This window comes from Dromiciops gliroides, chromosome 1 (genome assembly GCF_019393635.1).
Source record: "Dromiciops gliroides isolate mDroGli1 chromosome 1, mDroGli1.pri, whole genome shotgun sequence".
NCBI lineage: Eukaryota > Metazoa > Chordata > Mammalia > Microbiotheria > Microbiotheriidae > Dromiciops > Dromiciops gliroides.
In genome coordinates this window covers 45,588,799-45,606,411 of record NC_057861.1, presented here as the reverse complement: position 1 = coordinate 45,606,411, position 17,613 = coordinate 45,588,799, and the positions used below count along the sequence as shown (strand labels likewise).

Below are 17,613 nucleotides of genomic sequence, written 5' to 3'. Positions count from 1 at the left end.
ACCTCTTACATGGACTGTTACCGTAGCCTCCTAATTGGTCTCCTGCCTCCAACTGTCACCCGCTCAAGCATCCTCCATGCAGATGTCCAGATCTGACCCAGCCACTCCCCTGTCCAGGAAGTCCCTGTGGCTCCCCGTGGCCTCTAGGATAGAATACAGGCCTCACTTTATCTTTTGAGGCCCTCCATTGTCTGACTTGAGTTTACCTTGACAAGTTCCTGGTGGAGTGTTCTCATTGACACACTTGGGTCCTGGCCTTTTTGCTTTTCTTCCCATCTCCACGACTTTGCCCAGGCCATCCCCCCTACCTGGAATGTACCTCTGCCTTATTGAATCCTTCACTTGTCAGCTCAAGGACTGTCTCCTACAGAAGGCCTATCCTGACCCCTCCTGAAAGGATTGGCTATCTCTGTGTAGAAACATGCTCCTTGTTCCTGGCCCCATAGAATGGAAGTCAGCTAGCTTCCGGAGGTCAGGGCTAGGACAGTGCCTAGGGCACAGTAGGTATTTAATAAATGCTGGTTGACTGAATCAACTTGCTTATTGAATAAGCCTCAGAGAATTGCCTTAGGCCCCAAGAAGTCACCAGACTTGTCCATAGTCACACAGCTAGCTAGTGTCCAGTGTGGATTTGAACCCAAGTCTTCCTAACTCCAAGAACTTGCTTATACCAGTTATACATGAATTTATGTGTATAGTGTTATAATCCTAATAACCTCCTTATAACCCTGTGATGTTAGGAGGATAAATATTATTCCCCTTTACAGTCACTGATACTGCTCGTGTCACACCTTAACAAGTTCTCCTGTCTCCAAGTCTAGGACTCTTTCCACAATTACCATGCCATCGGTCCAGTTGGTCATTGGAAAGATTTTATTTTCCCCACAAGAAAATGTCCAGGATGACCTTCAAAAGAGTTGAATACCAGAAGACTCAGGTTCTCATTCTGGCTCTCTCGCTAACTTGCTGTGTGAATTTGGGGAAATCTGTTAACTTGTCTGTGCCTCAGTTTCCTTGTCTGTAAAACAGAGGATGTAATACCTGCCTCAACTTCCTCCCAATAACACTTTAGCATCTGAAGGGGATAACTCTTGGGAAAGGACAGGGAAGGGTTCAAAGCCTTCTATAAAAAGAAGGTATGACAGTATCTCAAAAGTCAGCTGTGCTCACATTTCTCTAGGACCCTAAGCTTTACAAACAAGTTAGAAGAATAAGCTGAGCTTCTAAGAGGTAGAGTTGTGTGTGACCACAGAGTAAGTGTCTAAATTGGGATTGGAAGCCTGGTGATGCTGTGCTAACACAGTACCCCCACTTCCCCAGCCCCAGCTCTGCCTTGGGGTCTGACCTTTGGCCTCCTGGCTCCTGGGCTAGTACTCTTACTACTTCATCACCCTGCCCCCCTGTGGGATCCCTTAGCAAGACAGAAGCCCTTTCTGTTTGGGCTGTCTCACACTTGTTTACATCTTTCTCTCTCCCTTAACACAAGTGGTCTGCACAGCCCCCCTGGGCTCAGAGATAGGTCCGACTAATACAAGTGTGTACTGCATTAAGAGTGGTCACAAAAAAAAAGAGAGAGTAGTCACATGGGGCAGCTAGGTGGCACAGTGGATAGAGCACCAGCCCTGGAGTCAGGAGGACCTGAGTTCAAATCCGGTTCAGACACTTGACAACTTACTGGCTGTGTGATCCTGGGCAAGTCACTTAACCCCAATTGCCTCACCAAAAAAAAAAAAAGTGGTCACATGTGGGGTACAGTGGTCAGTTCTGGGAACCACATTTCAGAAAGGATTTTAATAAGCTGCAGTTTCCAGTGAGGGCAGCCAGGATCAGGAAGGACCTTGTGAAGATCAGCTCAGGGGAACTCAGAGTTGGGAGAAAAGAAGGCTTAGAGGGAAGACAGTGACTGACTTCTAGTGTTTGAAATACTATTGTGTGGTGTAGGGTTTTTTTTCTCCTGGGCCCAGAAAACAGGTCCTGAGCAATGGGAAGAAGCTGCAAACTGGCTGGTTGAGGCTGGCTGTCAAGGAAAGCTTCCCAAGGTTCAGAGTTGTCCATAAGTGGGTGCGGCAGCTTTTTGTGCCCTGCTTGGTCTTGGGTTGGATTGGACTGCTGCGGAGGCCCCTCCCAACAAGGGAATTCTGGGACCCTGCCCCTGTGTCATTGATGACACTCTTTGCTATTTTAGACACAGCTCCTCTGGAGTAAAAACTGAGCATCTAGTATCTTTTCCTTGTTTGTCTTCCACAGTAACTTTAGAAGAGAAAAGAAGCTGATAGAAACTCAGATGAAGTCAGAAACATTAACCCTTCTGAGCAACTTGGCTGATCTGGCCAATGCCATCCACTGGTTGCCTCCAGGATTCCTCTGGGCAGGACGATTTCCTCCATGGCTGGTGGGTTTCATGGGCACCATGTCCTCTCTCATTAGCATGTACCAAGCATCTGGGTTCAATCCTGAAAAGTCTCATGAATCTTGACATTGATGACTGGTTTGAGGAACACATGAATGTGACTGAAAACTGATCAAAGCCGGGGTTATCAGGGTTAAAGCTGGGCTTTTAATTGCTCAAAATAATAAGATGACTGGGACACTTAAGAAAGTGATCCAAAATTTGCTACTGCCAGTCTGGGTGAAACTGGGCAGGGGTTGGTTTTGATTCAAAGGAATAAGACCCAAGAAAGTATATGGGCCTCTGGGGTTCTTCCGATAGTACCAAAGTGATTCATCCTTTGGCTTTTTGTTTTGCAAAACTCCTGCAAGTCATAGTGGATTCAAAGGGTTGGTTCAAATGACCGGTGGGTAGAACTTTGCAATTCATAGTACATTGGGAGGGAAAGTTGGGAACCTTGATTGAGCAGCTCTCTGGTTGCTCCTTCCCCTCAAACCACAGGGCTCCAGGTTTTTTGTTGGTGGGGAATTGGGGAACTGCCAGTATTTGTGGGCAACGGCTAAGACCTCCTAGCTGTCCCAGGCTGGCTCTGCAGAGAGAGGACCAAATACCATCTTCGTCAAGTCAGCTTGGTTTGTAAACCTTGGCAAGGCCTAATGGGGAATTAGCTTTGTTAATGGTAGGGCTATTCTGCAGGCCACAGACTTCTCAGGGACCAGCCAACATCAGTATCTAAATAGGATGTTTTGGCCTTACTTAGATCTGCCTTTAAATAATAGCATGTTAGGAAGGCGGATTTCTTTTAGCTTGGCTGACTGAAACTCAGTTTCTTCTCACTTTTTTGTTAGACAAAAAACAGGAAATGTTTCTTTTGCTGACATTTGAAAAGCTGTGAGATGTCACAGAAAGAGCGCTGAGCCTGATAATTAGGAGCCTAGGGCTTCTAGGAGAGCTTAGTCAATTCATTGAGCCTCTCTGGGCTTCTTTCCTAGACTATAATAATATTTGCTCTACCTTCTTCCACAAATATAACAAAGATCAAATGAGATATCTGAAACACCACACAGTTGGGAGGCAATATTATCCTTGGAGTCTAAAAGCAAATTCACTAGATTTTGTTTTTGAAAATAAGTTTTTAAGATATTATGTGCTAATGACAAATGAAAGTGTGCTTTGATATACAAGAATCATCTAATATGTACCTAAGAATAAAATGGAAAGTATTAAGATCAAAGTTTGCCTGGTTTTCCTCTGGGGTCTGCTATTAAATGCTGCTGTTTACACACAAAGATGTTACTGACCTGTCATCCACAGGACCTCGATCTATTCAGCAAACACTCTTTAATTCGGTTCAGTTCAAAAACTATTTCTCAAGGACCTCCCATGTGCTCAGGGATTCATAGGCAAAATGAAAACATCCTCTCCTATATGCAAAGCTCAGTGACTCCAGTTGGAGGAGAGCTAATTTTCAAAATTTTACATTTAATTTTATTTTTTAAACTACATATAAAGAGAGTTTTCAACATTCATTTTTGTAAGATTTTTACTTCCAAATTTTTCTCCCTCCCTCCATTCCTTCCCCTCTTCCAAAGCCAGCGAGCAATCTGATAAAAAGGTTATACATTGGAGTAGAGATCTTAAGATAAATAACACAGGGTATCAACTCCTTGAGGCATTTACAGTCTTGCTCTGGAGATAAAACACAATAAACCTAATTCCACAGAGAGTATGATACATGCACAAGAGGAGTACCAAGCTATCTAAGGTCAGGTGAGGGTTAGAACAGCACTGGCTGTTCATAAAGGAGGTTGTATTTGTGATGGGCCCTGAGAGATGGAGGGGGGCGGGGGAAGGGCAGCTTGTACCCATTGCGTTTGGGACCAGAAGATCCCTAGGTCCAGGCTCTGCCACTTTTTAGCCTTCTAAGTCACTCACTAAACATCAGTCCTCATTCCTTAAGTGGAGGTTATAACACTTACATTACATACCTCACAGTTCAACTCAATTTAATTAGCATTACTGAAGTACCCAAAATGGTCTAGTGCTAAGTGCCGAGGATACAAAGAAAGGCAACAAAAGGTCCCGCCCCCGAAGAGCTGAAGAGCTTGTGTACGCGACCAGGCACTCACTAAACACCTACATGCGGGAGTAGATGGAAGGTCACCTAAAAGGGTAGGGCCCTAGCACCTGGGGAGGCCTGTAGAAGGTAGGCTTTGAGCTAACTCCAAAGAAATTCAGGGAAACTGAGGTGAGGGGTTAGAGCATTCCAGACCTAAGGCGTAGCCAGTGCGGAAGCACATAGACAACAGGCATTTATCAAGAGCCTCCTAAGTGCCAGGCACTGTACTGAGTGCTAGGGATACAAAGAGAAACAAAAAATGTGGTCCCTGCTCTCAGGGAGCTTCCAGTCTAACGTACATTCAAGATACATGCAAAATATATCGGACATGGAGGATGGAGCATATTGTGCTACAAACAGAAAAATGGCCTGTGTCACTAGCTTGTAGAGGATCCTGATGGGAGGAAAGTCTAAGAAGAAAGGCTGAAAAGTTATAAGGGGAAGCTGGGTGGCACAGTGAATAGAGCACCGGCCCTGGAGTCAGGAGGACCTGAGTTCAAATCTGTTTCAGACACTTCTTAGCTGTGTGACCCTGGGCAAGTCACTTAACTCCAATTGCCACCCCCCAAAAAAGACATAAAGAGCTTAATGTACCAAACAGAAGAATTTGTATTTGATCTCAGAGGAAATAAGAAACCAGGGGAGCTCAGTGAGCCGGGGCTATCACGGTCAGATTAGTAAAATCACTTTAATAAGCTGAGTGGAGGATGGATTGGGATGAGAGACTTAAAGGCAGATCACTGATTGCATTTGTCCCTCTGAGAGGTGATGAGGGCCTGACTCAGGCCTGTGGGTTGTATGAGTATAGACAAAGGACATATGCAAAAGATCTGAAGGTAGAAATGAAGAGATTTAGCAAAGGTCTGGATATATGATTAGGCAAGGGTCACATGGAGGAGTTTGTACATCTGGGTGACTTAGAGGAATGTGGTGCCCTTCATAGGGGATTTGGGAAGGATGAAAGCTAAAAATGAGTTCTGTTTCGGACATGTTGCATTTTAGCTGCATTGGAGATGTCTAAGGCAGGGGGAGATGCATGACCAGCTGAGGAGACAGACTAGGGCAGACTATATATATGTGGGAATTATGTGCGTCGAGATGATAACTGAACCCATAGGAATTGATGAGCTCACCAAGTGAGATGATGTGGAGTGAAAGGAGAAGGGGCCCAGGACAGTGGCTTGGGGTGTATACCCTTGGTTAGTGGGTAAAAACCCTGCAAAAGAGACTAAGAAAGAAGGGTCAGACAGACAGAAAAACCATTCATCTCATGAAAACCTTGAGAGACTATGTAGGAGAAAGTGATCAGCAGTGTCAAATGCTACCAAGAAGTCGAATAGGATGAGGCCGGGGGAGAGAATTGAGACCATTGTTAGCTTTGGAGGGGGCAGTTTCAGTTGAATGAAGTCGGAAGCCAGATTGCAGGGAGATTAGAAGACAGAGGAAGGAGAGGAAGTGGAGGCACCAATTGTAAACAGCTTTCTCAAAGAGTAGAGCTACAAAGGGAAAGAGAGATATGTAGCTGGCTAGGCTGGTAGGATCATGTGAGTGTTTTTAAAAGAGATAGGGGCATAATTATAGGTAGTAGGGATAGCCAGTAGATAGAGAGAGACTGAAGATAAGGGAGGGAGTTGGGAGATCACAGTGGGGCCAGTTTTCTGGAGAAGTTAGGAGGGGATGGAATCAAGGTGTGTGTGTGTGTGTGTGTGTGTGTGTAACCAAGGGGGTGTGGGGTGTGAATTTCCTTGCTGCAGTGAGGACCCAGTTGATAGATAAGGTTGTAGTCAGTCAGCATGGTTTCATGATTTTCTCCAGATAGTTAATACAATATATGTTTGTTTCGGGGGCAGCTAGATGGCGCAGTGGTTAAAGCGCTGGCCCTGGATTCAGGAGTACCTGAGTTCAAATCCAGCCTCAGACACTTAACACTTACTAGCTGTGTGACCCTGGGCAAGTCACTTAACCCCCACTGCCCCGCAAAAAAAAAAAAAAAAATATATATATATATATATATATATATATATATATGTTTGTTTGCATGTACATATAAAGTGATATTGGTTAGGGAGAGAACCCCAACAGCTGGGACCACCAAGAAAAGCCTTATATTGGAGATGACATTTGAATTTGGCCTTAAAATGGCCTGGAGATTCCAAAAGGTTGAGGTGAGAGCATTCCAGATATGGAGATAGTATGTCACAGGGGGAAAAACAAGGAGACCAGTTTGGCTGAAGGTAGAATGTGTGTGGGGGTGAGAGGGATAAAGTGAAACTAGTCTAGAAAGATAAGAGTGGAATCAGATTGTAAAGGGCTTTAAATAACAAGTAGCAGAGTTTATTTTGTATTCTAGAGGCAAGAAGGAGCCAGAGAAAGTATTTAGCAGCTGGGGGGAGGATTGCTTGGAGAGGGAAGCCATTCAAGAGGTTCTTTTTTTTTTTTTTTTTTTTTTTGGTGAGGCAATTGGGGTTAAGTGACTTACCCAGGGTCACACAGCTAGTCAAGCGTCTGAGGCCAGATTTGAATTCAGGTACTCCTGACTCTAGGGCCAGTACTCTATCCACTGTGCCACCTAGCTGCCACGAGGTTCTTTTTTACAAAAGGTTACTGCAGTAGTCCCAGAGGTCTGAATTAGGGGGGTTGTCAACAAGCATTTATTTTACCTCCTACAGCCAGGCACTGGGAAGTGTTTGGTGAGTGGAAAAGTAGAGTGAAGGGAACAGACAGGAGAGATATTTGGGAGGTGGGATCAGTAAGACTTGACATCCAATCGGATGTGTGGGGGGGTGAGGTAGAGGAAAGAGCTGAGGATGCCTCTAAGGTTATGAACCTGGGTGACCAGAAGGATAATGGTGCTTTGGGCAAAAATAGGGAAGTTAGGAAGAGAGGCAGGTCCTATTTTGGACATGTTGTGTTTAAGATGCACAAGGGACATCCGGGTGATGTCCAACTGGCATTTGGTGATGTGAGACTGTAGCTCAGGGAAGAGAGGAGGGCTGGATATGTAGATATGGGGCTCATCTGCATAGAGATGATAATTGAACTCTTAGGAACTAATGACGATATTAAGACTATAATGAAAGAGGAGAGAGCTAATGAGGACATGTTTGGAGGAAAGGCTTTAGTAAATTGCAAAATGCCATGGAACGTGAGCTGTCATCTTTCCTATGCAGAATCATAAACTTAGAGCTGGAAGAGACTTTAGAGGTCTTCTCGTCCACTCCTCTTATTCTGTGGATGAGGAGATCAAGTCCTAGAGAGGTCTGAAATGACCTGCCCACGGGCAGAGATAGTAAATGGAAGAGGAGATCCAGAAAGTGGTGATGATATTAATAAGATACAATAATACTCTCCACTCTTACGGAGAGGATATTATTAAGAAATATAACAATACATCTGCAATCTTGAGTTCCGGGCGTGCATGCATCTCGTATCCTTACAAAATGTCAACCCCTGAATCTCCAACTGGCACATCAAATTCACCATGTTAAAAGCCAAGTTCCACAAAAAAAAAAAAAAAAAGACTAGTATATACATTTTGGGGCAGCTAGGCAGCGCAGTGGATAGAGCACTGGCCCTGGAATCAGGAGGATCTGAGTTCAAATCTGACCTCAGACACTTGACACTTACTAACTGTGTGACCCTGGGCAAGTCACTTAACCCCCATTGTCCCACCCCCCCCCCCCCAAAAAAATAAGACTAGTAAAAGCCAAGTTCACTATCTTATTTCCTAAAACAGCCCTTCCTTATGAGTACACTATCTTTGGCTGTGGTACTCTGCCTACCATATTTGAAAACTTGGAGGTTATTTTTTACTATTCCCTTTCCCTCACAGCTCATATCCTGTCTTACTCCCGAATCTTTCTTGCCTCCTTTGACTTTACACAGTCATCACTGTAGTACAGATTTTCATTATTGCCCACCTGAGCAGTACTCTCCTACCAGATCTTTCCATCGTCATTCACTGTCCCCTTGAATCCATCCTCCACGTTGTTGCTAAAATAATATTTCTTATGCAAAGATTTATCTGTGCCACTCTCTTGCCTCCCAAGTAAAATTCAAACTCCTCTGCCTGGCATTTAAGGCCCTCTACCATCTGGCACCATTCTGCCTTTCCAAACTTGTTATTCTCTTCCATTCATTCTGTACTCCAGCCAAAACGTTGGACAACCCCCAACTCTCTTCTGCCTCTGGCTATTTCCTTGGCCTGGAATGTCCTCCCTTGCCCTCTTGGCCTACCGAATTCCTGTCTGTTCTTTAAAGCTCAAGACAGCTGCCTACCCTCACTGTGTCCCTTCTTAGTATGGGCCTTCTTCCCATCTCTGTCTTCAAAGCATTTAGCATGTAACTCTGGATTAGAGTTATTTGGTTTTTTGTCTCACTCACTCACCAGACTCAAGGCTCCAAAGAAGTAGACTTTATGTCTTATCTAAATTGTTATCCTACCCCAGGGCAAGGCTCTCCATAGTATACCGAATAAATGCTTGTTGTTTAGTAGTGACTGGATGATGGATGGAGCTAGGTCACTGAAGGGGCAGCAGAGGGTGGAGTGGGATCAGGGCACAGGTCAAGCAGTAAATGCTGGTTAAGCTCCCCTTACTATTCAGCAAGGGTGGATACACTCACTGCTTATAAATGATCCAGAAAGAGTCCGATGCATCTGAAAAACAAGCGTTTTTAGTGGACTAAAAATCTCTGTGAGATTTTGATATAGGTGACATAGCAGCAGAAAAAGCTCGTCCTATGGCCGACTGCATGAGGAAGGCGTGGCATCTCTAAGGAAGGAGCTGAGTCTGCAGTCCCTACTCTGATCTGCTTGGACCACATTTGGAGCACGGTGTTCAATTGTGGTTACCAAGTTTTAGGAAAGGCTGTAGAGGAGCACAAGCAGAATGGTGAGATGATGCCCTAGGATAGGTAGCTGGCACCTTGATGCTAATCTGAGAAGAGAATTGGGGTCGGGACACTGGGCCTATTTGAAGAGCTGTCACGTGGCCCCAAGGCTACAAGTGCAAAGGGTATGAATCCCAGAGTACTATATTTAGGTTTATTTTCAAAGAGGCCGAAAGAGCAGAACCATCCCAAACTGGAGTGGGCTGCCTTTGAAGGAAAGGGGGGTTGGTTCCGCCCCATTAAAGGTCTTCAGAAGCAGGCTTGGATGACCACGCATCGGGTTGCCCAACCTTTAGCGGTCCCAGAGTAAAACCAGGAGACTTGGGCAGGAACTACATTTCCCAGAATCCTCTGCGCGCTCTCTGCGGCGGACTCCATTTTCCCGATGCGCCACGGGGAGGGGGGGGACTGCATCCAGAGGAATCTTTTTCTGAGCTTGTTTCCTCATTTGTAAAAATAAGGCGGGACTGGACTAGTTGGCTCCACAGAAGCCCTTTCAGCCGTGGTCCTCGGCGGGAAGCGGATTTATTATTCCGAGAGTCTGACCTTTCCTCCTTCGCCCCAGAACATAGAACCCAAGGGTATCTTGCCTTGGGGTGTTATTGTATCTTCCACGTGAGTTTCCCTCGGCTTCTTTAAGAGATCTCGGCCAGGTCAGGGCGGTGAAAGGAGGTTGCCATGGAAACACATCCCATAAACCGGGCCCTGGTGTAGAAGAGAATGGGCACGCTCCTTCCTCATCTCCGCAGGGGAGCACAGAGGATGCTGGGAATGGTAGGCATGCGGCGCTTTCTGCGCAGGCGCACTCCAGATCGGCGTTTGCTCGACTGGGCCCCTAACCCTCGTGTTTGTGGTTGTGGCCTTTCCAGACCCTGTGACTCTGTAAGCAGCTGGCCCCAACTTTAAGTCTTCGGAACCTGCGTTGTCTGCCCTACCAGAGGGGGCTCGGGGGCGGGGCCGCGACGAGCGGGAGGAGGGGCCAAGGGGCCGGGCCACGTCTGGGGTGGGGTGAGCAGACCCAGGAGGGGCGGTTTCAGTTACTGCATTTCAGGAGCGCTTCTATGTTCTATGTAACTTGCGCTGTGTTCACCGCTGAGAACATAAAGGAAAGTGAAAACACCATCCCCTGACCTCAAGGAGCTTACGTTCTAACTGGGTCCCTACAAAATGCCGCACACTAAATGGAGGGTGTCTCAGGCCTGGGGTCGAGGGGGAGCCCTCCAGGAAGGAGAAAGCCCCCCCCCCCCCCGAGCAGTTGGGGTGGGGAACACCGGAGAAGAGCTGGGGCTCCTCAGCTAGGGCTGTTGGCGGGTTAATAGGCAAGCCCCCTCCCCCAGAGTGATCCTAGAGGGAATTCGCAGCTCCCTATAGAGGAATTGGGAAGAGGAAACCCACTTGGGAGCGTCTGGCCTAGCCCTGAAATGCTGGTGATTCAAGGGGCAAATCCATCCCTCCCCCCTCTTTGGACCTCTCCCAGGTTCCCAGCTTGTGATCTGGTCCGACTCCTCTTCTCTCTACCTATCAGGTTGACCCCTTTTATGTTCATCTGCCGGCTCCTTCCCTGTGATTGACTACAAACACATCATCTGATTTCCCACCTTATTCCACTGAAACGGCTTTCCCCAGAGTCACCAGCGCTTTCTTTTTTTTTTTTTTGCGGGGCAGTGGGGGTTAAGTGACTTGCCCACGGTCACACAGCTAGTAAGTGTCAAGTGTCTGAGGCCGGATTTGAACTCAGGAACTCCTGAATCCAGGGCCGGTGCTTTATCCACTGCGCCACCTAGCCGCCCCCTGCGCCACCTAGCCGCCCCCCAGCACTTTCTTTTTTCTTTTTTTACTAGCGATTTCTTAATTGCCAGATATGATGGCCTTTCCTCTGTCCTCATCCCTCTTGACCTCTCTTGGTTTTTCTCTGACCTGTCTGACTGCTCCTTTTCAGTCTCTGTGATGTATCTCCATCCAGCTCATACATACCAACCACGGATGTCCCTCAGGGACTCTATCCTGGGCCCTCTTCCCTTTGTATACTATCTCCCTTGGAAATCTCATCAACTCCCAGGAGTTTAATTATTACTTCTATGCAGATGACTCCCAGATCTACAGATCAAGTAATAACCTCTGTCCTGAGCACCAGATTCATAGAACCAAGTACCTTTTGGATATCTTGGACTGGATAACCTGTAGACATCTGAAACTCAATATGTCCAAAATAGAATTCACTATCCCTCCCCCCAAAAAATCCTTCCCTCCTTCAAAATTACATATTACTGTCCAGGACACTACTATCCACGAAGTCACTCAGGCTTGCTATCTCAGAGTCATTCTCTACTCCTCACTCACACTCATTCCATCCCTTGTATCCAATTTTCTGCCTGTGTTTTCTATTTTCCACAACATCCAGGTTCAGGGCTCTATCTGCTGCCTGATAGGATAGTTCCTGCTACCAAGTAGCTACTGCTAGTAAGAAGTTTCTGCCCCCAAGGAGCTTCTGATCTTGGGGAGGGCCCTTGGGTGGTGAATATAACTTATGGGTAGAGATGGGGGGTGGTGTTGAGGAAGTGGAGAGTACTAAGGGCTGGGGAGATTAGAGCAGTTGTCCTGGAGGAGTTAGTACCTGCCCTCAGTATTGCAGGAACAAAAGGTTTCTAAAGAAGACACCCGGGGTGGCTAGGTGGTGCAGTGGATAAAGCACCGGCCCTGGATTCAGGAGTACCTGAGTTCAAATCCGGCCTCAGACACTTGATACTTACTAGCTGTGTGACCCTGGGCAAGTCACTTAACCCCCATTGCCCTGCAAAAAAAAGATAAGAAGACACCCAAGACCAGAGAAGTTGAACTTTGCATTCAGTTCCTGCATCTAAGGGCTGTCCCTTGGAAGCCACTATAGAGACAAAGGAGGAGTCAGACTTGAGACAATGATATCACTGGGAGCATGGGGACTTACTCCTTCACTTCCTTTGACCTCCATTTTGATAGAGAGCTTGGAGGGTTATACCCAAGTGGCATTTCTAGCCTGGTCTGTCTGAGAGTTACAAGACAGAATACTGTCTCATTTCAGTTCACCAGCACACAGTTACAAAGCTCTGTCTTTACCCAAGAAGATACCGTGCTTTGTTCCAAGGACACAAAAATAAATGTCCCTGTCCTCAAGAAGCCCCAACATTCTGTTGGGGATACACAATATCAGTCAGTCAGTTATTCTACACTGACAGTCAGTCAACAAGCATTTATCACGAACCTTGCTAAGCTGGGGGGGGAGTACAAAGAAAGACAAAACTCAGTCCCTGCCTTCAAGGAACTCACATTTGAATGGGGTTGGGGAGAGAATATGCAAATAATTGTATGTATAAGATTACTAAAGGATGTACATGGAGGGGTTTTAGTAGCTAGGAGAATTGAGAGAGACCTCCTGTGGAAGGTGGTCCTGGAGCTGAGCGTTGAAGGAAGTTGAGGATGCTAAGAGACAGAGGTGAAGAAGAAAAGCATCCAGGCATGGCGGTACAGTGTTGTGTGAGGAATAGCAATCAGGCCAGTGTAGTTAGAGTACAGAAGCCAGGGAGGGGAATGGAATACAAAACTGGAACTGTAGGAAGGGGCTACCAGCAAGTTAATAGAAGGGAAGTTGAAAAGGAAGAGAGCTGTATGGGGCAAACTGCCTCAGTTTACCCAAATAACTCGAGGAGACCACCAAGTCAAGCAGAGACAAATTTATTACATTCCTGCAGGAATGGGCAAACTCAATGCCTGAGCCGCAACAGCTAATACATGCCTTGACCTTTTATAGGGGAAGTCCCCACGCACACTAGGGCGAGCTCACAATCTAACATCCAATCCTGTCTCACCTAGGGTGAGTGTTTAGCTCGTGATCAATGTATGGAGACATGCATACGTGTTCCAGGAACAAGGGGGAAAAGGGGAGGGGGAACAAGGTCAAACCGAAGGAAGAGGGAATGGGGGAGTGACAGATGTTTCAGATCTCACAGTTCCCACTGACTCCCCTCTCCCAGCCCCCATCTCTAAAGATATTCAACTTGAATAACAGGAAGAGTCACTCAGGTGTTTCAGCATTGTTTTGTAGTCGTGTTAATTTTAGAAGGATGACAGGGTTAAAATTTATCTTCAGCTATGTTGGGAAATCAAAGAAATAGAATAAAGAACAAAAGAATAATCCATTGTTGGGACCCTAGGGTCAAGGGGATTCTGCTCTGAGAAAAAGAGACATGTCACTTAACATCTAGTCTCAGCTTAATTGCTGCATCCTGTGCTGAGCCTTGTCCTTTCTTCTTGAGTCCCGAGTTTTGAATTGGTGGGCAAACTCCCCGACCCACTCAACAGGGACTGGGGTTCTGACACATGATGGATTCAAGAAAAAAAACTAATATGTAGCTGACAAGTGGGGAGACTGAGCAGAAGTAAAAATACTGTTAATTGGCAATAAAACTTAAAGGAGACAGTGAGAATTTGACAAGCAATAAACTTTTTTTTTTTTTTTTGCGGGGCAATGGGGGTTAAGTGACTTGCCCAGGGTCACACAGCTGGTAAGTGTCAAGTGTCTGAGGCCGGATTTGAACTCAGGTACTCCTGAATCCAAGGCCGGTGCTTTATCCACTGCACCACCTAGCCGCCCCCAGCAATAAACTTTTAAATTAACTATACTGGGCGGGGCTGGGTATCTTCCAGACCCCATTCCCAGAGTTTAATCGGACTCAAATCCATAATCATCTCATACAGAGCCCTAAGGGATGTGGGGGATTAGAGAGGGCTTCAAGAAAGAGGTAGCTCCTGAGCTAATCCTTGCAGGAAGGTGAGGATTCTTACAGGCAGAGTTGAGGAGGGGAGCATCTGAAGCATGCCTAGTGTGAATGCACAGAGGTGAAATATTGTACTAGCTATTTGGGGAATTGGCTGGAATGTAGAATTTTTTACTGTTGAAAATGAAATATAGTTTTTATTTTGCCTGTCCCCTACAAAAAATAATAATAAACATCAGAGAAATCAATCTGATAGTATTTCCTACAATTTGTTTCCATACCTTGACTTTACAATTTGTCATCTTGGGTACTGAGAAGTTCAGTGACTTGCCCAGGGTCACACAATCAGTGTGTGTCAAACTTGAACTTGAGTGTTCCTGTCTCTGGGGATACAGTAACAAAAATGAATCAGTCTCTATCCTCAAGAAGCTTCTCTCCTGGTTGCAGAAGAGGTGGTGGTGGTTGTCTGTCCTTCGTTCTGGAAGAGAACATCGCCTCCCCTGTGTCATGGTCCTCTTCCAGAATGGAGACAAACAGCAACCAACATCCTCACCAGGTAACTAGGTTACTGAGAGCCGTCAGTACAGGGGAGGACTTTATATCCTTCCCCGTAAGGCAATAGCCACTGAAGGTTTTTGATAATCTGAGTTTTGTGGTCAGACTGGTGCCTTGGGAAAAGAGCAGGAGATAGAAGATGCTGGGCGGTGATGAGAAGGTAATTGTGAGGACTAGATCCAGAGGAGATGAGAGATCCTGGCATCCAGAGTTTCGATGGATGAAGGGATCTTGGGCTTGGGCTCCAAGGGTAGGGGAACGTACAAGGGTCATGGATGTCTGAAGGATGAAGCCATAAAGTGACCATGAGGCCGTGAATGAGGAAAGGGCATGTTAAGTGACTCATTTTATCCTCAAGCCTGGGACCGTTTGAGATTGGTCCTTGTCCAACAGTTTCAAAGTATTGTTTCCTCAGTGATTCCTTAAGCCACCTCCAAGGATTCTTGCTCTGCTTGTTGATCTTCTTGTCAAGTATCTCGCGGGACATTTCTTCTTTAGCTTCCTACAGATCCAGCTAGAGTAGCATGACCCTTGGGAAATGGTTTTGAAACTGAAATCCCTGTTGCCAGGTAAGGAAAAGGATCATGGATGTGCTTAGGAATATGGAGTTCACTAAGAAGTCAATCCTGACTCCTTAGTCTATGGTTAAAAGAAAAGACATGAGGTCCTGAAAAGGCATAATAGAGAGTCATGAAGGGAGATGTAGGAAAGCCCCAGTGGCTTCAGGGGGATTAGGGCCACAGACCCTGGGCTTCTCTCAACCTCTCCGGGTAAGAGGCAACCCACAAAGGCTTTGCTTGGGGGAAGTTTCCTCACCTGGGAGTTCCCTAAACCAACAAAATCACAAATCCATGCAAACAACATTGTAGAGACTCTCACACTGATGAAGAAAATTGTGTATGTTCATGGGAGGACTTCAGAGGCCATCCAGTCCATTCCTATCATTTCGAGATGAGGAGACAGACCTGAGAGAGAGTGAAAGGAGTTGCCCAAAGTCATACAAAGAATAAATGTCAGGCAGATTTGGAGCCTGGTGCTCTAACTCAGGAGCACTGTTCTTTCCATTATAGTGGATGCTGCCTTAACAGGGTGATGGCCAAGAAGATGCCATCTTGGTAAAGTAGGGTCACATAACAGATGTTAAGGGTTGTTGTGGCATTGGGGATTTGAATGGAAGAACTCTGGGTGGCCAGAGATGGCTCAGACAGCCAGGTGGTTGTTAGGGCTGTTACTGCCAGGGATCTGATGTTTATAGACCCCTTCTAACCTGTGTGGGTTCTGTGAATCCTGGGACTTGGGGGATTCATGGTGAAGGGCATACCTCTCACCACAACAGCTTGGGTTGGCTGTCCCTCATGCCTAGAATGCTCTCCCTGCCTGATTCAGGAAAGGCAGATTCCCTGAACTCAGATCCCACATTCTCCTCTGGCCCCAGATTAAGGTTCTTCAGGGCAAGGGCTGTTTCCTATGCTGTTTCCGTGTTTTTATCTTTGACAGACTGCCACAAAGCCAGGAAGGTGGGAGGACATGCTCAACCAGACAACTTGGACCACTCAGAAACTCATTGGAATGAATGCCTGCCCATCTCCTGAGTGCCATCACCATATGTCCTGCCCCTCTCAGTATCACTTAGACTGAGCAGGAATGGATTCGGTGTTTCAGGCATTAGTGATTCAGCCATCCTCTACTAGTTCCTTGACTCTGAAACGAACCTACTTACATCTTCTACTGCTTTACCTATTTGTTTGCAAGCTGTGTCCCCATGAGGATGTGAGCTCCTTGAATAGACGGTAACTATTTTTGCCCTTGTATTCCCAGAGCTTAGCACAGTACCTGGCATATAGTAAGTGATTAATAAATGCTCATTGCCTTGTCGACTTGGAGGAATATATGAATAGCCTGTCATGTGAAATCCTGAATAAAGCAGCATATTTTCTAGGTACGTTGGTGATATATATATATATATAATATCAGTTAAATATTAAACTATATTTATATGTTATTTAAGTAATATTTAATATCCAGTTTAGTATGGGGATTTGCTTTTCTGTCACAAGGTTTCCCATCTTACATTCGAAGAAAACTTTCCAATATCTGATCGACATCTGGTCAATATCTGATGAAATTCTGCTTTTTCAGACTCATGGAAAGACACATGATCTGATGCAGAGTGAAGTAAGCAGGACCAACAAAACAGTATATACAATGACTATAACAATGTAAAGGGAAAGAACAACCACATTTAGGAAAATCAAGAGAACGTTGCAGAAGTACAAAGAACAAGCCTGGCCCCAAAGAAGAAATGTAAGAAGACTCCTCTGCAGAGTTGGGAAGTCCAAGGGGATGGGATATTGTATATATTTTCAGACTTTTTTTTTTTTAATGTATTGCTCAGTTTGGCTGATTTTTTTTCTTTTTCTTTTTTCCTCTACTACTACTAATACCACCACCACCACCATCACCACTAGCTTGCATATGTATAGTGCTTTAAGGTTTGCAAAATACTTTGCATGTTATTCCATTTTATTCTTTCAACAATTCTGGGAGCCATTATTATCCCCATTTTATAGATGAGGAAACTGAGGGAGACAGATGTTAAGTAATTTGCTCCAGGGTCACACAGCTAGGGAGTGTCTGAAGGAAGATTTGAATTCAGGTCTTCTTCACTCCAGGTGTAACACTCTATCCACCATGCTACATAGCATTAAAAATGTTATTTGTTGGGGGCAGATAGATGACACAGTGGATAAAGCACCAGCCTTGGATTCAGGAGGACCTGAATTCAAATCCAACCTCAGACACTTGACACTTATTAGCTCTGTGACCCTGAGCAAATCACTTAACCCTCATTGCCCCGCAAAAGAAAAAAAAATGTTATTTGTTGTATGGGATGGCTTTCTGGGAGAGAA

At 45.7% G+C, this 17,613-nt stretch overlaps 1 protein-coding gene across 3 annotated transcripts in view; it reads left to right on the top strand.

Moving 5' to 3' along the window:
- PEX11G (peroxisomal biogenesis factor 11 gamma) overlaps positions 1-17,122 on the top strand; it is a 29,532-nt gene extending 12,410 nt beyond the window's left edge. The window contains exons 5-7 of one of the 3 annotated variants that reach the window (XR_006354236.1): positions 2,248-2,392; positions 16,202-16,494; positions 16,844-17,122. Coding sequence is in view for 2 of the 3 variants with exons in the window: in XM_043979649.1 (XP_043835584.1) it covers positions 2,248-2,392; positions 16,202-16,342 (286 nt within the window). In the remaining variant the exon portion in view is untranslated. Of the gene's footprint in view, positions 1-2,247; positions 3,603-16,201; positions 16,619-16,843 lie in introns of those variants that run through there. The other 2 variants (XM_043979649.1, XM_043979650.1) reach the window with 2 other exon arrangements.
- The last annotated feature ends 491 nt before the right edge of the window (positions 17,123-17,613 follow it).